The sequence below is a fragment of the Myotis nattereri genome (genome assembly GCF_964212035.1).
Source record: "Myotis nattereri genome assembly, chromosome: 2".
Taxonomy (NCBI): domain Eukaryota; kingdom Metazoa; phylum Chordata; class Mammalia; order Chiroptera; family Vespertilionidae; genus Myotis; species Myotis nattereri.
In genome coordinates, this window is record NC_138076.1 from 94,544,836 (window position 1) to 94,566,366 (window position 21,531).

The 21,531-nt window shown below is 41.5% G+C and overlaps 1 protein-coding gene across 4 annotated transcripts in view; it reads left to right on the forward strand.

Annotated features, from left to right (window-relative positions):
* The first annotated feature begins 381 nt into the window (after positions 1-381).
* LRCH1 (leucine rich repeats and calponin homology domain containing 1) overlaps positions 382-21,531 on the forward strand; it is a 259,404-nt gene continuing 238,254 nt past the window's right edge. For all 4 annotated transcript variants that reach the window (XM_081083014.1, XM_081083016.1, XM_081083013.1 and 1 more), the window contains exon 1: positions 382-1,005. In XM_081083014.1, the coding sequence (XP_080939140.1) occupies positions 696-1,005 (310 nt within the window). In that variant the 5' untranslated portion in view covers positions 382-695. The remainder of the gene's footprint in view (positions 1,006-21,531) is intronic.

The following is a 21,531-nucleotide window of genomic DNA, read 5'->3' on the forward strand; positions in this document are numbered from 1 at the left end:
TGCCTGTTGGCTTAACAGCGCAGTGGAAAACGGTCTCCGGAGGAACTCTGGGTCAAAAAGCCAGAATAATTCGCAGAATTGAGATAACCTCCCACCTCCCCGTGACCTCACTGTATTTCAATTCGCATTCATTGCCAGGTCCCCGTCTTCTTAGACCTCTAAAATCTCTTGTCCCCTACCGCCGACCCCCGACCTGGGCAGCAAAAAGAAAGAGGAGTTCGGAGTCCAAATGAAAATGACCCCCTGCACAGGCTCTCACACCCCTCCCAGTACCGGGATTGCGTGCAGAGAGCAGCCAAGCAGACAGGGCCAGCCAGGATCGCCGCGTAGGAAGTCTCAGAGCTGAACTGACACCCGAAAGAGGAGGAGAGAGCAGCCGGGGGAGGAGGGGAGAGAGCGGCCGAGAGGAGGGCGCTGGGGAGGGTGGAGACACATGCGCGCTGCCTGCCACCGCCGCCGCTGCAGTCCTTAGCTTCCCCAGGACAGGAAACCTTCGAGACCGAGCTGCCACTGCCGCCTCTTCGTCAGCTCCTCTTCTGCGCCTGCCACTCCGTCCTCCCCTTCTCCCAGCATCTCTCGGTGGAGCGCTGCAGGAACTGGGCACCTGGTGCCGGCTCGCTCCCCTTCCCGGGGTAAAGCTGTGACGCCCCCCGCTGCAGCGGCGGAGCGGGGTGGGGGTGGGGGCCCGGGAGAAGATGGCGACGCCGGGAAGCGAACCCCAATCTTTCGTCCCTGCCCTCTCGGTGTCTACTCTGCACCCACATCATCATCCCCACCATCACCACCACCACCATCAGCACCACGGAGGAACCGGAGCCAACGGCGGGGTTGCGGGAGGCAGTGGCGGCAGCAGCGGGGGCTTCAACCTACCCTTGAACCGGGGGCTGGAACGCGCACTGGAGGAAGCCGCTAACTCTGGGGGGTTGAACCTCAGCGCTAGGAAACTGAAGGAATTTCCCAGGACCGCGACCCCCGGGCACGACCTCTCGGACACGGTGCAGGCAGGTGAGAGAGGGGCAGTCAGTGGGTTTAAGTGCTGCCTAGCTGTCATGCCTTCCCCGACACAGCGGCCAGTGTGAGATGTCGCCTCGCTGGGGGTCCATCGGCCGGTGCTCTACCGAGTAAGGGACCGCGTGGGCGCGGTCGAGGCGGGCCCGGCAGAGGGCACGGTGACCCCCGCCTCGCTCGGCGGCGGGCAGTGCAGCCCGGGGAGAGCTGGTTTGCGTTTTGGTCTCCGGCTTCCCCACCAGTGGCGGCCGCGCCGGGGCAGTGGTCGCCAGGCTGGGACTTGCGGGTGCGCTGCGGGCGCGCAGTGGAAGTGGGGGTGGGGGGTGGGGGGTTCAGGCGGCCGCGCAGGCTTCCTGGGCTCGGCGCTGGGACTGGGAACCAGAGCGCCGCGTCTGTGCCTCTGAGCCAGGCAAGCCCTCCTAGCGTGGAGGCGGCGCCCATCCTGGGGGGGAAACCCAGACAAAGGTGGCGCGCCCTTGGCCGACCCAGGAGCACCGGCGTGGTGCCGCGAGGCCCTCTCGGCGACACAAGCGATAGGGCAGCTCCGTGTCTACAGGGTGGAGGTGCCGAGGCTTCCTCTTCCTGCGTCCGCGCGGAAAGAGCCGCTGCGATTGTCGTGAATCCAAATCCGCAGTCACTGCGCAGGCGGTCGGCTCTGATTCCTTGCTTTCAGCTAACCGCCCACACGGTTTGGTTCCTACCACCGAAGCTACCTAGTTCTCTGTAACCCGATCCTGGCGGGGGCCTGGAAGGGACGGCATAGCCTAATAAAAGAAAAGTAATTAAAGTGAGCCGGTTTTCCTGTGTGAGCCGGACAAGTTATAACTCGCGCCAATGAGCAGCCAGCTTTTTCAAGTTATGTCATGTGTTGACATATTTCTGAGACCTCTGCTTTCTCTTTGGTAGCCGGAGTTCCTGGAGTGGGATCTATAAACAGGAATGGGGCGGTGGAACGCGATTGGGGCCTTGGGATCCCTACAGAACTGACTTGGTTTCCTACCATCCGGTCCAGCTCCCTGAGGGAGTGTTTCCATGTTGGCAAGCGCCCACCATTTTCCAGTGCCCCATTTTGGAACCGCTGCCCAGACCTTCTGGCTGTCATCACCTCTTGAGCCCAGTGTCAGACCCCCTGGATTCTGGATGGACTCAGCTCCAGATCTCCCAGCTTCCTCTTGTGGGGAAAGCAGGGGTTCGTTCAGGCGAACAAGCACTTGGCCTTTGGAGCTAGGTTTCCAGTGCCTTTTTTTCTTCCTTCAATTCAATAAACATCTATGGAGAGTCCCAGTGAGTGTTTAGACAGAGTTCTGAGTTCAGTGGAGGCACACAGGACCCTTCAGGGTCATTAAACTTTGTAATTCGGATTTAGGGATAGTCAGGAATAGGCAAAAAAGGAGGGAATTTCCAGAGTTGAGCTGTCAACAGCTGGGGAGTCTCTTGATAGGATCTCTTAGTTACATTTTCTCAAGTGGAAGTTATTCCAAAAATTGCCTGAATCATTAACTTAAAAAAAATCTGTTAAGTTCTACTTCCCTTTTGCCATAGAGTGTACATGAACTATGGAAGGGTTAGATATGACTGCAGAAAATGGAGCTGGCATGACCAATAATAATAACATGCTTGTACCTCTACTTCAGTTATGCTGCCCTTTATTTCCAAAGTTGGGTGAACTGCTGTGTTGACATTTCTTTGAGAAAACCTGTGCTTTTAAAAGCAGGGGCAACTTCTTTACATTAAGAACTTGCCATATGTGGTAAATGCTTACAAATATTCCTATATTCCTTTTTTGCTTGCGTGTGATGAGCTTAGGTTGTGAGTTTTACAAGTTTTTAATTGTGAACCTCATTTGCACGTGTTTCAATGCTCAGAAAATTCTATTGAGTTAAACTAAGAGGCTTAATGGTAACTCCCATAAAAAATGCAATATTAATAACGGTAGGTGACTGTCACCTTAGTTTGTAGAAACTTACCACAACCCAATAAAGATTAAGAACATTCAGGGTAGTGAGCTATTTTATATGTTAATATCAACATGTTAAAGATTTGCTTCTGCAAAATATCTTTGCCTCAGGTCTAAAGCTGAGTGTAACCCAAATGTGTATATATATATATATATATATATATATATATATATATATATATATATTTGTTTGTGTATATGTATATGCCATATATATACATACATATATCACTTTTTATTTCTCAGTTACAGTTGGCACTCAGTATTATTATTATTATTTTAAAATATATTTTTATTGATTTCAGAGGGGAAGGGAGAGGGAGAGAAAGAGACATCAATGATGAGAGAGAATCATTGATTGGCTGCCTCCTGCACACCCCCTACTGGGGATTGAGCCTGCAACCCAGGCATGTGCCCTTGACTGGAATCAAACCTGAGACCCTTCAGTCTGCAGGCCAATGCTCTATCCACTGAGCAAACCAGCTAGGGCAACACTTGGTATTATTTTATATTAGTTTCAGGTGTACGGTATAGTGGTTAGACATTTATATAATTTACAAAGTGATCTCCCTGGTAAGTCTAGTATCCACCTGGCACCATACACAGTTATTACAATGTTGGCTGTATTTCCTATGTAGTTCTTTACAACTATTCTGCAATTACCAATTTGTACTTCTTAATCCCTTCACCCTTTTCACCTAAACCCCAACCCCCCTCCCATCTGGCAACCATCAATTTGTTCTCTGTATCTATGAGTCTGTTTTTGTTTTGTGTATTATATTCTTTAGATTCCATATATAAGTGAAATCACATGTGTTTGTCTGACTTATTTCACTTAGCATTATATCCTCTGGGTCAATCTCACAAATGGTCAGATTTTATTCTTTTTTATGGCTGAGTAATATTCATTTGTATATGTGTACCATATCTTTATCCAATTATCTGTTGCACCCTATGAGCACTTTGGTTTGCTAATGTAAATAATGCTGCAATGAGCATAGGGTACATATTTCTTTTAAAATTAGCATTTTGGGGTTTTGGGGATGCCTTTTATCTCTTTTTCTTGTCTGATTGCTGTGACTAGGACTTCTAATACTATGTTGAATAAAAATGGTGAAAGTGGACATCTTTTTCTTGTTTCTGATCTTAAGGTAAAAGCTTTTAGCTTTTCTCGCCGAATATGATGTTAGCTGTAGGTTTGTCATATATGGCTTTTTTATGTTGAGGTAGATTTCCTCTGTTCCTTCTTGGCTGAGAGTTTTTATCATAAATGAATACTGAATTTTGTCAAATGCTTTTTCTGCTTCTATTGATATAATCATGTGCTTTTTATTTTTCATTTTGTTTATGGGGAGTATCATGTTAATTGATTTGTAGATATTGAATCAAACTTGCATCCCATGAATAAATCTCACATGATCATGATGTATGATCTTTTAAATATATTGCTGAATTTGGTTTGCTAATATTTTGTTGAGGATTTTTACATCTATGTTCACCAGGGATATTGGCCTATAATTTTCTTTTTTTGTAATTCTAGAGGCCTGGTGCATGAATTCATGCACCAATGGGGTCCCTTGGCCTGGCCTGCGGGATCGGGCTGAAACCAGCTCTCTGACATCCCCTGAGGGGGTCCCGAATTTTGAGAGGGTGCAGGCCAGGCCAAGGGACCCCACCGGTGCACAATTGGGGCCAGGGAGGGACCACAGGAGGGCTCCAGGGCGTGTCTGGCCTGTCTCACTCAGTCCTGATTGGCTGGACCCCAACAACAAGCTAACCTACGGGTCGGAGCATCTGCCCCCTGGTGGTCAGTGCACATCATAGCGAGCGGTTGAGCAGTCTTAGCATATCATTAGCATGTACGCTTTGATTGGTTGAATGGCCAACCAGATGACTGGACACTTAGCATATTAGGCTTTTATTATATAGGATCTTTGATTTTGCAATCAGGGTAATGGTGACCTCATAAAATGATCTTGGGAGTTTTCCCTTCACTTGAATTGTTTTTCAGTAGTTTGAGAAGAATAGATGTTAACTGATCTTTGCGTGTTTGGTAAATTTCACCTGTGAAGGCATCTGGTCAAGGACTTTTGTTTGTTGGAGTTTTTTGATTACTGATTTGATTTCCTTGGTAGTCATCAGTCTGTTCAGATTTTCTGTTTCTTCTTGATTCAGTCTTGGAAGATTGTATGTTTCTAGGAATTTACCCATTTCTTCCAGATTGTCCTATTTATTGATATATACTTATTTGTATTTTTTCTTATAATCCTTTTTATTTCTGTGATGTCAATTATTTATCCCCTTTAATTTCTGATTTATTTATTTGAGACCTCGTTTTTTTTCTTTTTCTTTTTTTTAAAATATATTTTATTGATTTTTTACAGAGAGGAAGGGAGAGAGATAGAGAGTTAGAAACATCGATGAGAGAGAAACATCGATCAGCTGCCTCCTGCACATCTCCTACTGGGGATATGCCCGCAACCCAGGTACATGCCCTTGACCGGAATCGAACCTGGGACCTTTCAGTCCGCAGGCCGATGCTCTATCCACTGAGCCAAACCGGTTTCGGCTCGTTTTTTTTCTTGATGAGTCTGAAAACCAAATGTATTCTGTCATTTGTTCTGAAGACATTTACTGAGCACTGTTCCTTATTTGGAAGAACAAAAATCAAAATAAAGCAAGAGTTAAAATTACCTCCAGTTTGCACTGTGTGAGTGGATATAATGAGTAGTAGCATATACAATAAAGATAGTGGTTCCTCCTGGATTAATATTTAGTTTACAGAATATCTCTTAAAATCAGAATGGCACATGAAGGTCCTTAAAGACCTAAGATTAAAGTGTACTTTTTGATAAATTTTATAAGATAGGAGTGGCATAGAAATATTTTCCTCACTGTTCAGTTGTACAATAGAGGCCATTTAGTTTCTACCTTGTAAAAGTACCTCTTCTGACTGCCACCTATGCAGAGTGCAGTTCTCTGCACTTTTGGGCCATGCAGCTGATCTGAACAGAAGATGTGAACATAGCAACATAGAGATCCTGGGCCACTCAGTAGATGCCTAAAGTCATTCAAATGCAAACACATTTTTCATAGGAAAAAAACTCAGACTCTCACTTTGAGCCTGTTGAGTACTGATTTTGAGTTAAAATAGTTTTGTTGTCAGGGTCTGGTCTTTTTGCAGGTGAGAGGGAGGAAGAAAGGCTGATCCACTCAGATTTGGTGACACAGGTGACACTGGCTGAATGGGAGAAGTGTGAACAAAAGAGCCGTGATCAGCACTTGGTGTGTGCACTGTGCTATCTGCATTATTCCTCTCAGTCTTCTCTAGAAGGCTTTTATTCATAGCATCATTTACAGCAGGGGAGATTTCGATTAGGAGAAGTTAGGTAATATGCTCAAGATCATCCCCTGACTTAGATGGTGAACTGGTGATTGGACTTTGACAATTTCACTTTAGTATTTACATTTTTTACTATATTCCTATTAAGCAGGGAAAAGGTGGGAAGGAGCAGAATCTGGGGATTCAGTAAAATAACATTTATTCCATAAATACCCATCAAGCACTACTAAGTGCCAGGCACTGTTTTAGGCACCGGGCATATAGCAGTGACCAACAGAGAATCCCCGTATCCATTCTTACAGAGTTTTCATTCTACTTGGAGGGGGTTAGGGAGATAATGAACAAATTTGTTTTGCAGGATGAGTAGGAAGAGTTATAGTATACATATAATATCTTTGTTTTTAGAAATATATATGCTGCATTGTATTAAAGGTGACTTGAATAGCTTGTAACAACAACAGCACAAACGATGACTAGTAATAAATATAAAGAGGCATAAGATTGAGCCTGATGAAAAGTATTGCACCAATCTATATACATAAAAGCCTGATATGCAAAGTGTCCCCTCGGGAGTTCAACCAATCAGGAGTTCGATCACTAGCCATGACGTGCGCCGAACGAAGGCAGGCTCTGGCCAGCAGCCGGCAGCCACTAGGGACCCTATCCGTGCACTGGGCCTCTAGTATGTGCATAAGGAAAAAAAAGGTTTTTTTTTTCCTCCTAGGTTTATCAAGTAGTGTCATTTTGGGATAGAGAAGTTCAAAAGGGTGTTTGCATGATTTAAAAAAAGCAGATTGAAATGAATGAGTAAAAAAAGAAAGTGTCTGTCTCAGGTTGATTGCAGAAGGTTCTAGAAAATAAAAGGAAGTCCTGGGATTTGATGTGCAGAACAATTGTTGAAAATTGGTCTCATTAGGGAGAGGGTGGAGTATATCATTGACAACATCTTTGTGAGGAGGCTGGAAGCAGAAAAGATTATATGGGAAATGAAGAGCTTAGGCAGGCAGGAATATAGAATTGAAGTATAAAAAATATTCATTGAAGTCCTGCATATGCAAGTGCAGAGGATGTTAGTTGATGCAGAGTGTAAGACAAGACGGGAATACAGGAGAAGCAAACAGTTCCAGAAAGTCCTGGGAGCCTCCAGACAGATCAAGGTGATGCCAAATACCACAGATAGACTGTCTGCAAAATTCAGAAGAAAAGGCCATTTCAGTTAACCTGGCTAGGGAAGACTTTCATCATAGCGCAGGTGGGATTTGGGTTTGGTTTTGTAGGATGAAGAGAGTTTGGATAGAAATGCCTATGAAGATTCTGTGGTTGGAAAGATAGTTCAGAAATGTGGAGTGAGAACCTGACAGACTGAGATCGGTAAATAAATTAGTAAGAGAGAGCATTTAAGCCTATGGTCATATCCTCCCACCCGACTATCACTGTATAATGGGTAACAGAGCATAGGGCTCTTACGCCCTTTAATTTGGACATGGCCCACAGGCCTGGGATTTGTCAGCCTGTGAGACTAAAGCCCTAGTCTGAGCTAGCTCTCTCAAATGTCTGTACACATTCAAAGAATTTTCTGTGAGATATGGGGGCAGGCTTATCTACTGAAGGCTGCCTTCCCCATCCCAGTACCATTCTATAGCAATGGAGTCCTTGGGATATTAGGACTCTTTACTCATTGGAATTCACACAGGGCTTGATAAAGAGAAATCTTCTTGTTTTGAAAAACATGTTCTGTTCCATAATCTTGGCCATAAAGATTTTTCATTACAAATGGAATGACACTTTTGAAATCACATACTGAAAAAGTTATACCTAATTTCAAATTGTTTTTTGCTATTAAATTTATTAGTTACTTCTGTAACTATCATTTATTGTATTCTCTACCATATTAATGCCTATTTTCATTACATGTATTCAAAATACTTCTCCATTAATAAGTGATGAGTCACATCCTTTTTCTTCCTATTATTATCGTTTTCTTCTGTTAGCTTTAATTTCCTTCTTATTAAGGTGTAAAGACTTCTAAAGTAAAACTTTTAGAACGGCTTGACAATATATATCGTGGCTGGGAATCATACTCAGATGTGCTCTTCCACTAGTCTGTGTATGGTGAAAACCGTCTCCACAGACAGACGGCTGGCATCATTGTTTGCATGATAGGCCGCTCTTTATTGAAAAGGTAGGGGCACACTGCTCATGTTTCTAGAATAATATATACAATTATAGGCCATAGAATGTAAAGTTTTGTTCTGTGCCAGTTTATAAAGGACATTCAAGGTTTGACCTTCATCATTGAAATGATTCCACTGGATAGTCTGTCAGTCACTGCAACATCTTATTTGATTTTTGGCATACCCCACTATTTCAAACTTTATCTAAATAACTGACTAAATTTTTTTTTGAGTTTTATTGCAAACTTAAATTTTTTCCTGCTGTGGTTTAGCAATTCTTCAGTGTAAGCATTTAAAGGGTAGATACTTTTTGAAATCCATGTTGATGTTGATCAGTTCAGAAGTCAATTCCTTTTTGCTCTTGTTGTCCTTCTGGTGTGTACAGACTTTTTCTATTCTGTTATTCAACTCCATCATTGCTTATTTAAACATAAATTGTTTCCCTATTTTGTGTGTACTTTCTATTTTTCCCCTTATATGTCTGTCTGTATCTATATCTATCTAATCTATATGTGTTGATATAGATACAGATACAACTATAGATATAGATATAGATATAAAGATTTTTTTGTTTACACTGGGCAGCATTTAATTTCTCTCCCCAAAGTCATCTCTCCACAGATGCTGCATTAAGTATGCTTTTCTAGAAGTTTGGCAATTTAAATGGCAGAAACGCTATTAACTCTACCTAGGGTTGTTATGCATTCATTTGTCAGGCCATATTGTCTGTGCATCACAAAAACCTGTATGTGATGCCACTTTCCAAGTTTGGTTTAACATTTTAGAAAATTAGACTTCTGCCTTAGCCTTAGAGAGATGCCAGGGGATTCTGGCCTGGGTGTAGATCTGGTAATGCCACCAAGATCACCATTTGTGAACACTTTCAATGATGTGTCAATTGTTGGAGTTAAGGTAAATTGGTGTTAATAGCAGAGTTTATTTCAAATTATAAAATTAAAATTACAATCTATCATGAAAGTTTTAAGAATGTCATCCATAAAACCCAACTACATTTACATATCTGATGCCTATATGTATAACTTATAAGAAGTCTAGAAGTCTGTCATTGCTGCTAATTTTTGTTGTCTGGAAGTTTTTATGCACCAGAATTTTCAGTTGCTATATTTTAGATAGTGTTTTTGTGTGTGTGATGTAATTTGTATTTAAAAAAAAAAAAAAAAGGCAAGAGAAGGCAAAAGTTAAAAAAGAAAGGTCAGAATTCCAAGTAAATCTTAGTTTAGGAAAATTGGGCCTACTAATATAGACGCAAACTTGAAGCATGCCCGTGTTTTCTGCATCTTAATTTAAGAGTTCAGTAGTGTTGTTTCCATGTACTATAGTAAGAAGGAATACATTTGGAAGCCATCTGTTCCCACAAAGTAACTCAAAAATAAAGTGAGATTGTTTACATGAATAGAAAGTTGATGACTGTGAGAATTTGGCTTTTCTTTGTAACAGAAGGGAAATGTTTTTATAGTCAGATTTCTATATATGTTCACAGGCCATAAAGGAGAATATAAGTGGGAAAAAGAAACCAAATTAGAGAACAATTTTTGATTTGCAAAACAAATATTTTATTTTTTTGTTTGTTAAGAAATTTTTGCTCCTCTGTTAATATGATGTTGATATCGAGCCATCTCAATATATAGTATTAGTATATCTCAATTTATAGTATATCCAAGACATTTTTAAGCCATCAGAGTCAGGCTATATGATTTTGGAATCTTCCTTGGTGTTTGCTGTTCTTCCTTCTGCTGTGTTTCCTCAGTCTGTTTGCTGGAGGGGTCCTAAGACCCTGAAGATGAAACAGGGCCAGGAGCCCTTCAGCTCAGTGAGTCTTGAATTTTTCTTCACTGTTCTCTCCAAATGGTCAGAAAGAAGCCACATCTTAGTTTTTTAATTTTCTGGCTTCTCCTGTGGCCTTGTGCAAGCCGACCTTTCAGTGTAAGACATGGAGTTTTGCTACACAATGTATTCCTCTAATATTTTTTTAAAATGTATTTTTATTTATTTCAGAGGGGAAAGGAAAGGGAGAGAGAGATAGAAACATCAATGATGAGAGAGAATCTTTGATTGGCTGCCTCCTGCACACCCCACACTGGGGATCGAGCCCACAGCCTGGGCATGTGCCCTGACCAGGAATCGAGCCATGACCTCCTGGTTCATAGATCCATGCTCAATCACTGAGCCACACCAGCTGGGCTTCTTTCATATTCTTGATGTTGATGCCCTACAGCATTAGGAGTAGCATTTGTGTGTCTGACCTAGTTCCAGCAACTTAGCTCTGATTTAATTCACTTTATTTCTGCAGGCAACGGTGACAATTTCAAAGATAGCACTATGCACAGACAGCCTGACTTGGCCTTCCTCTAGATTGCCTTCATTTCACTTTTCCAGGTCATTTCCCTCACTTCCCCTTCCCCCTGCCCTGTAAGATTCTGCTTACCCCACTCTCTTTTGTCCACTCCCTAAGCCTGCTCATAACACACAGGATCCTGCCAGCCCCTCCTTGCGGATCTGAGCACTACAAGCCTTGAGGCACCTTTGCATTATTTCCTTATGGCATTTTTTGATAATTATTGCCTTCCTCTTTTGGTATACTTTTCCCATGTTTAAGCTCTTTCCACCTTTATTGGCCTGTGAGGTCTGGCTAGGCAGGCGTTTTTCCTCATTTTTTATGTGCCCTTCATGGCTATCACAGAAAGTGCTAGATACACATCAGTGCATTATTCTGTCTCTTCTTTCCCACTCATAGTCTACTCTGTGTCTCCACTAGTAATCCATCATCTTGAATCTCTCATGATGCCATCCCCTACCTGTACACATTTTGCTGATCTGCTGCGATTTTCTTGGTGATGACCTTATTTTTTATCAGATGGCATCTTTTCTACTCCTCAGCATCACCCACTATTTTAGTTGGCTTGGGATCCCATAACCAAACACCACAGACTGGGTGGCTTAAACAACAGAAATTTATTTGTCATAGTTCTCGAGGCTGAGTCCAAGGTGTTGGCAAGGTTGGTTTCTCCTAAGGTGTCTTTCTCTGGCTTGTAGGTGGCCACCTTCTCCCTATGTGTTCATAATGGCCTTTCCTCTGTGCCCGTGGATCACTGGTGTGTCTTGTGGGTCCAGACATCCTCTTATAAGGACACCAGTCACATTGGATGAGGTCCTACCCATAGGAGCTCATTTACCTTTAATTACTTTAAAGGCTTGTTCTCCAAATACAATCATATTCTGAGTTACTAGGGGTTAGGGTTTCAATATGACTTTATGGGGACACAATTCAGCCCAGCATGCTCTCACCCCTGGTGTACCTGGTAGCTACAGCTCCTCCCCCAGCCTGTATAAACTGACTGTACCTGTACATGGCTGCACTTCCACAAGTCTGGGACCTGGACTATCTTGTTCACCATCCCATCCCAGGATCTAGCATAGCACTCATGTGTTCCTACCTCTGCTGAGTAAATACTTTTAAGCAGGTGAATGTACTGTGAAGTGGGGAAGGAGCCACCTTTATATTTAAAAATGGGTGACTCTGACTTGTCTAGAGCCCCCTTCCTCCTTCACCATCTCTCCAATTCAGCGTAGTCTTTTTGTTGTTTGGCAGGTAGGTCCCCAGAATTATTCTTTCCTCTCAACAAGAGTTAAACAAAGATGAGGCTGTTTCCCATCAACATTTACAAGTGTTTGATAATCATTGTTACATTCAGAGGTAGAATGAGTTACAGTGAATTCTGAAGGAGTTGGAAGGGATTTTATTGTATCAAAGATTGCTTGAAATTAGCAAATAAAGTAAAGCTAAACAGTTTTTGAGCACCTATCCTGGATAAGGAACTGTGGATGATTAAGAAAATAGAGACATAGTTCTACCTACTTTTCAGAATTTCATAAGGATTAATAAAATAACATATTGCTTATCAGATGCGTCATTGGCAAATATGTTCTCCCCTACAGTAGTTTCCCTTTTCATTTTGTTTTTGCTTTCTTTTGCCGTGCAGAAGCTTTTTAGTTTGATGTAGACCCATTTGTTTATTTTTTTCCTTTGTTTCCCTTACCCGGTGATATATCAGTAAAAATATTGCTATGCAAGATGTCTGAGATTTTATTGGCTCTGTTTTCTTCCAGGATTTTTATGCGTTATGAGGTCAGAAGGAAGGAGTGTGGGGGACTGTATAAAAGAAGATGAAGGGAGTCGCTAAAGAACATGTATGCATAGCCCATGGTCAGACAATAGTGTGGTGAAGGCCAGGGGCAGGGTGGACAAAGGAGGGGGCTAGGGGATATCTGTAATAATGTCAACAATAAAATAATATATTTGAAAGTACTGTACACATACGATATTTTCATTAATAAGTGTCATCTTCAGATAAAGCCTTTTAGCCCTCAGCCAAAATGGCTTTTTTTTCCTCTTCTTTCATCAGTATAGTTTAGAGTTTAAAAATCTTGGCTTTGTCCATTGTAAATTGCATCATTCTGACCAGAATCCATTTCCTCACCTGTAAAATGGGAATAATATGTACTTAGTAGAGTTGTTGTAAGGACAATGATTATAGTAACAATAGACAATGTTATCAAGTGCTTTCTTTGCCAGATATTACTCCAAATGTACTCCAAATGTTTTAGATGTAAATACATGTACTAAATATGTTTAATGTATGTAATACCTCATTTGACTCTTGCTAAGTGTTTTAATTGTAGTAGGAACTTAATAACCAAACTGTTCTAGCTGTCATCTAGGTTCCACCCAACTTCCTGTATCTGGTTCACATTCATCTGATTTGTAGCTTGAAGAGGGAGTTTAGGTAGCTAGAAACCATTCATTTACATCTCTCTTATTTAATAACTGAAGATACTGAGGCTCAGGCAGCTTAAGTCACACAGCAGGGTGGATGGGTGCCTGAGCCAACCACAGTCTCACAATCTCATACCAAAGGGCTGTTTCTTTAGAGCCAGGAGGCAACATTGGATGGATGGAAGACCTCCCTGCCTCTGTAGAGTTCTCAGGTCAAACCCACGCAGACCAGCCATGTGGAATATTTCTAAAAGAATAAAAAATACCATGAAACCTTTAATAACATCTGATCCAAAGTTGGGGAAATAAGTTATAAAACTGATAGTGGTTATAGGTGAAATGTGTTAGTTCAGGATTTTACTGCATGTGGTTTGGGGGATATGCCTGGGCCCCATATAAATTGGATTCCAAAAACTAAAAGGCGTGTAGGAAGTCCCCAACTCACAAAACAGAAGGCCCCCATGGTCTTTCATAGCAAGGTTTTTCTTAGATCTTGGAATATATTTTCCTATGGAACTAAAGTAGTAAGTGGTGGTTTGGTTCTCTCACTAGCCTTCTAATTAACCCTAGCAGAGGTGGGCCTTCATGTTAATAGTGATTTCTTCCTTTTTTTTTTTTTTTTTTTTTTAATGCAACCTCAGTTCTGACATCAAGTTCTGAATCTGAAGATTTGGGCATCAGCCTGTGAATGAAGTTCCCCTTCCCTCCTCCAGGCCCTTTGGTCAGTGGGACCAGCATACTGGAGACTCCCATCTCATTGCTGTGGGGAGCAAAGGTTGGCATTTAAATCAGTGGAGTCAGCTCTGGGACTGGATGTGGCCTCCAGACTGAGGAGGAGCTGACTCAGGAGATGCCCACTGAGGGAGATGCGCAGGAATTTAAACACTTCTCTGCTTAATTTAGATATTTTTATATATTATCTCCCCGATTTATTAATTTTAGAATTTGAAGCAAGTTACTGAATCTCTGAACTTCAAGTTTGTAATTTGTTAAAAATCAAAACACTCTTCTCCTTTAGGATTGTGGCGAGGCATGAGGTAAGGTGTGGTACCCAGGCAGAGTAACGTTTGTGATCAGTAGTGTGATCAATAGATGCCACTTGCCTTCCTTGATTACCATGACATTATGTGTTATAGTTTTCTCAGGAAAATAAATAATTGCAAGTTGTCAATGTATCATTAGCTCAGTGGCTTAGAGCACAGACCAGCCTGGGTCATGGTCCTGGCTCCACCACGACATGGCTAGTTCTTAACCTCCCTGTACTTCAGTTTCCTCATCATAAATTGGGAATGATGATGATGATGATGATAATAATAATAATAATAATAATGATAGTGTTATGGTGACGAGTAAGTGAATGAATATCTGTGTAAAGTGCTTAAGTCAGTGCTTGGCACTGACGTTTGCCAGTATTAGACTCCATTATCTTTAGCAAAGAGATTCAATCTTATGAAGCACAAGAAGACTAGTTACATTCCTAGAAATAGTGCAATATTAATAAAATGGTATTAATATCCAGAAAGCTTGAGTATACATGTTTTCAGTTTGTGTAAGTGATATTTATATTCTTTTGACAGTATTTGGAGAATATTAGTGTAGGAGGTTTTTATTATTGCAGCTCTAGCTATTCAGAGCTATGTGAGAAATCCCAGACTAGATGGTGAAATGGTTTTCCTTGAATTATGTTGCTAGTAAGTGGTTGAGCCAGGACCACATCTTCGGAATTTTGATGTGATTTCCATTCATTCCTCAGTTTAAGTGGTAGGTATGATTTGATTTTACCAGGACAAAGAAATCCTGAGGAGGACACGGCTAATAGAGCAGAATGAGTTAAGAACTCTCCCAGTGGAGAGTGAGGAGTCACATTCTGGTGCCACACTGTGTATTTAGGAGAAGGGTGCTGGGACCAAGGCTTGTTTGGGGGCAGGGCATCAGAGAGGGGGGAAGGAGGGGCTGGGGACTGAGAGGGGGCCTTGGAGTGCAGCTCTTCGTCCTCTGCAAGAGTCCTGCCATTGATTTAAGAGCTTTTCCATATTAAAAATAAATAAATAAATTTATCTCCTTTTTATGCTCTTGGCAAAGAACAGTTTTGTGAATCTTTTTATGTTCTTGACAACTGCTCTGAGGACGTGTAGCTAATAATTTTTCTGTAAGAAGCGAGAAAATTTCTATGAGGAGGCAAAGATTTAAGAATACATATATAGATTTAAATATACCTTCTCTTTTCACTATTTTTCTGGCATCTAGCTTTTATTTTGAACTTTAATCAGAAGTTAGTTCATTAAAAGCTTTGCAACAGGTTCCCTATCACCCTGAAGTTACTGATAAGGGAACTGATAGGGGATACCATCTAGGTCCAGGGTCCTTGAGAATGTTTCCTCATTCAATTCTCACTACCACCTTGCAGGGTAGGTAGTGTCCTTGTTGCCAAGAAGGAAACTTGTCAGTTAGGCAATCTGAGTGTGTTTGTAGATTCAGTAGAGACAGAGCCCAAACTGGAATCAGAACTCTATTGAAGTTCCTGAGTCCCTGCTATGCTTTTTATAGTACCACTGAGTATTTAGAGCTGGAGGATTGGGTCAGAGGAGATTCTGCAATGAGAATAAGCCCAGACAGTAATCCTTGGGGTGACTCAGACTGAGGAGCAGATCTCTGAATAAGACCCAGATCCTGTACTAATGTTATTTTCCCCACTAATCTGAAAGTGGATGCAGGGCCCAGGTGTAGGCATAGGAGTTTAGTTCTAATCCTCACTTGTTTGTAGTGGCCAGTTATCAGCTCCATTTCTAAGAACTGTGTTTTAAAGCAAGTGATAATTAATAGTATTAAAAATTCTCCAAGGTATGTATTATTTACAAATGTAAATAAATACATATTTGGGTTTTTATTTTTGGTGTAAAATTTTGTTAGACTATATAATACATCACCTAAATGTACAGCGTATTTACAATTTATTAGATTGTATTCCCTCCAGTGAGAAAAGAATGAATAGCCATTGGGTGAGTGACCAGGAAGTTTACTTTTTAGAATGTTGCCTTTGTAATATAAGTGTTTACATTCTAAAAGCTGTTTTAACCCTGGCTGGTGTTGGTCAGTGGTTAGAGCATCAGCCTAAGCACTGAAGGGTCTCCAGTTCCATTCTTGGTCAAGGGCATGTATCTGGGTTGCAGGTTTGATCCCCTGCTGGGAGGCAATCAATTGATGTGTCTCTTTCACATCTATGTTCCTCTCTCTCTCTTTCTCTCTCTCTCTCTCTCTCTCTCTCTCTCTCTCTCTCTCTCTCTCTCTCTCTCTCTCTCTCTCTCCCTTCCTATCTCCTTCACACTCTCTCTAAGAAAATCTCTCTAAGAAAATCTAAGAGGATCAACAAGAACAACAACAACATCAAAAAGCTGTTTTATTAAGTAGTTGCCATTGATTTGATATATAAAAATGCATTTTATTTTGTAATGAAGATCTTTGAATACATTAAGTAATTGCTTTTACAATTTTATAAATGAAATAGCACAGCAGCCCATTTTGGCTAAAATGGCAGCGTGATTTATGACGAGAAATAACCAAAAGTTTTTACGTTTATGCAACTTATGTGATTCAAAGGAATCTGATTGTGCAATTGAAGTCAAATAGATCTTTCTTTGTACACGTCCCTTGGAGGAGTGGATGATAATCTCTACACGCAATTTAAAGCAATTATGTGTTCTGCCTGGTCTTTAGAAAGCCTGGTTAAATCAAAGTTGATTTTAGTTGTGCCACTCATTCCAGTGGTTATAGTCTTGTAATAAACACGTAGCTGTGGTTTGTACTGATTTTTGCAATTAATACTTTCTTGTATTTGTGCACTACTTTCAAGCACTACTATGCAGTAACTTTACTGATGTCCCTAAGGCTGGTCCATTTCATGAAATTCAGTTGGCAGCTGCGAAGACTTGCTGTTTCTCCCCACCCCCACCTGCAAATAGTATGTTAATAAAGACTTGGTATCTTAAAGGGAAATTTTCACAGTGAGAGTTCTGAGGTACTGTGCCCTGATAGAGCCCTTAATGTCTGCCTCATAGAGTGACAAAGACAGCATAACCCAGCTAAGTGCATTCATAATCAGGCTGCCTGGCTCCTTCTAAAGTGGTTTCACAGTTTTGGTGTGTGTGCCCCCTTGTGTCCCACTGTCTCAGACTCTTTCTCCTGGCAACCGGGCAGCCCAGTTTGTAATCTCAATACTACATGGCTTAGAAGAGGCCTGTCACTTTTGAATGAAAGACTTCATCTCTCGGACATAATCACTTTCCAGAATTCTATGCCACACTCTTTTATTTTTTCAAAAGAACCTTAGGTCACTGTGGACATCATAGGAGGTGCTCTTATAGGAGGATCATAAATAGTGTCATCTTAAATCCAGGTTTGCTGAATACAATCTGGTTTATACCTCTTACCCTGGCCTAATGAATACACTCTGATTTGGGTGACAAATTATATGGTCACTCTACTCATATGGGACCATATACACCATCTATTAAGAATAACTAATATAGAGACAAGTGACTTGCCCATACCACCAGTTCGTGTCAGATTGGGTCTAGAATCGAATGGCTTACCCTAGTCATCTCTGTCAACTGCCCATACTGCTGTCCATTGAAGTAATGACAATGCTTGGATGGTTTCTCTTTTGGGTCTTTGTCATTTGTCATTAATTTTAGTGGGCAAATACCAGATTCATTTTTAAACTATGAAATGTAGCATACATAGAAATGTAGCATACTATGAAATGTAGCATACTATGAAATGTAGCATTTTGAAACAGCTTGTTAACTGTCTGTTTAGTCACACTAATATTCTAACTCTATTTATGAGTGGCATTTTATTTTATTGTTAGAAAAAACTGACACTAAGCCAAGGTTTTTGGGGCCACTTGAGATGATGAAGAGCAAGTCCTAAGAGCATTCGTTGAGCACCTGTTGGGTGTCAGTGACTTTGCTGACATGATCTCATTCTTCCCCTCAGCTGATTAAGGTAGGTGTCAATTACCTTAAATTTTGTTGAGTGCGAAACTGAGTCTCATAGATGTTAAGCAGCTTACTCAATATCCCCACATGGAAAGTGAGGGAGCCAATCTGAACTGCAGCTGTCTGACTACAATGTTCACCTTTCCTACCAAGGACGCTGTCATTAGAACTGCCTTTTACTGGAGGAAGTCGAGCACATGGGCTAGACCCCTGGTTGTATCCTATAGCACGGGGACCATGTGAAGGTCACTTGCACATTTCCTGGCCCAGCCTCCTCCTGCAGCTCTCTCTTGCTTGCCCGCCCAGGGTCAGCTGCCTGACTGGGGATGTAATGGGCCTCTGGAATCTGGTGCTACCCTGCTTATCTCATTGGGTTTTTCTCTCACCCTCCTCATGGGTCTCTGTGGCTCCAGCTGCCTTTTTCTTTAATGTTCCTTATGTCCCAGGTTAAGTGCCTCTACTTCACCTTTGATTATACCTGTCCTTACCTCTCTGCATTTGCCAAATAATATAAAACAGACAAACAAAAAAAACCAATAAAAATTAAAACTCCAGTTCTCTGGTCCCTGTCTGTCATTCCAAAATTTTAACTCCTGCCTCTTCAATGATGTCTCAAACCCCAGCCATCCTCTCCCCCATTCACCTCCAGCTTTTCTGCACTTTATGCTTTTGGTCTATAATAGGTGCTTTAAGTGATTGAGTTGATCCTTAATTGTTCTTTACTTTCATGTCTTTTTTCCAACTTATAATAACAATAAGAATGATAATAGCTTTATTTATTGAGTCAGGTATTGTGTTAGAGTACTTTAGGCAGCTTCTCTCATTTAATCCCCCAAACAATCTTAAGATACAGATATATATTTTCTTCCTTTTTGACAGATAAGAAAGTTGTGTCTCAGGAAAAAAAGAAAAAGCCTGGTGTTACACAGCTATCAAGTGGAGAAACTGGGATTCAAATCCAGTTTGACTTGAGTGGTCACATGCTACATTCTACTGACTCCTGCAGTCTCTTCAAGAGAGTGGAAAAGAAAGGGAACTGTCATTTAGCGTGCCTATACTGGGCATGTAGTAGAGGTGGTTTAACGTACTATCTCACATCATTTTACCCTCATGCTAAGAGTTAGATATTATAGTCTCCAAAAAGAAATGAGGCTTTGTTTAAATAATTTACTCAAGGTCACAGAGCTGATAAGTGGGGACATCAACATTAAACCAGGCCTTTATGCCCCTAGAGATACCCCACTATGTGCATAAGAAATTCCATCTATATTTGTTTTCTGATTCTCTGCAGAGCCTAGCACAGTGCTGGATATTAGTGAGTTTCAATTAGTTATATGTTGATTGAAAGAAAAAGGTTCATTTTATTCTGTTAGAAGCATGAACATAGAAGGTATATTCTAGTAGGGAAGAGTGGAGCCCATAAAGAATGTTATATTTTGAGAAGAGACAACATACAAAGATGAGGTGGAATAGATACTTGAATGGCATGGCAACTGCAGAAATTTCTTTGTTATCTTTTGAAAGATTTACTTTATACATTCTTCAATTTTATGCTAGTAGATCAGGAATGTCTACAATTTAAAGACAGCAGAGGATGACTTATAATTCCTGTTCAGATTTTGCAGTTGCTCTGTTGTTAGTCTACTCCATCAGCTGAATCTGTTCCATCAGCTGACCTCCCCACTTCTCAGTGCCCTTCTCAAGTGCAGAGTTAAATGCTAATGGTCAATTTGACACCTGCCCCCCCTTCCTCTGCTCCCCTTCCCTTGGTCAATTTGTAGACCACTGAAACTCACCATACAGCTCATCTTCAGAGTAAATAACTATTAAAAAAAAAAAACTCAAACAAAAAAGGAACTCTTTTATGTTCTAAAAATATGTTAACCATACGTTAGAATTTAGTTGATAAAACCACACATTCTCCAACTGTCCTGTGCACCTTGTGATTCTCAAGTTGTTAGTGCAAGTAACCTAATTCGATGAGAGGACAGGTCTACATCAGGTATGGTTCCTGGGTCTGGGGATATGTCTTCTACTTTCATTTTTATCCACAGAGTGTTTCTGTTGAATGTGCTAAGATAACACTTGGCAGTGGTAGTTGCATTGGTGTGCATAGTTGGCATGAGACTCAAGTGTGGACTTTTGAGTGATGGGCACCAACTCTGCCTTCCAGAAGTGACCCTTTGTGCTCCCAGTACCTGGAGAAATGCTAGCTGGGTGCACTGGGTTTTCACAAAGTGTGCTAACTGTGTCATCTCCCAGGGCAATGGAGCTTCTTAGAATTGTACATGATGTGAGAATCCTCCCAGAACAAATACCAAAGTACTCAAATCACCATGTTCTTGTCACTGGCTTCTATCCCTTTCTTGTTGTGACCATCCATGACGTCTCAAACCATCATTGCTATTTAGGCATTGGGCTTGGAGTCCAAAAGATCAAGGTCAAATTCTGGCTCCATCACTGATTAGGTGACTTGGACAATTCATGCACCTCTCTGAGCTCTGATTTTTTATCTGTAAATTGAAAATAATAAAACTTATTTCATGGGGTTACTGTGATGATTGAAATAACAAATTCAGAGTATATCACCCTTGGCTCGTGTAGGTGTGTCTGTAAGTGTGACATTGGTAGTAGCTGCTTTTTGAACTATGATGTCCTCTTTTGGGGAAGAGGGATCTTCTCACTGATCCCAATCCCCATCTGTGCTGGGACTTGCATCTGTCTCTGTCATTAGTCTGGGAACGTATCTCTTGCCTAAGTTCCCTTGGTCTGCCATTCCCTGCACTACCCTTCCTCCTGGTACTCTCCACCCTTGGCCGTGCCTCCCCTGACGGATAGTGCTACTACTCACCTAGTCTGGAGCTTCACTGTTGACTGGAGGACTTTGACTGTCTCCCCTTGGCTGCCCAGTCAGCTGCAGCTCCTCTGAGACTGCGGTCGATTCCCTGACTGAATACGTTTGTCATCTTATTTGAGCTGTCCTGGGACTCATTGCAACACTTCAAGCTCTGTGACTTTAATTTGGGACACAGTCTATGATATTGCATGGTGTCTGAGCTTTTGGTAAAAGATAAATGGGAGGGAGGCAAGGAAGAACAGGGGAGGGAAGGAAAGAGGAAGAGAGAAGAAGAGAGGAGTGGATGCTGGTTGGAGAGCAGGGTGACGTAAAGGGAAATTTTGCTTAGCAATATGAATACTTAAGAGTGATAATTCTTAAAGGATGGGCTATAGTTTGGCAAAAATATTTATAACCATTA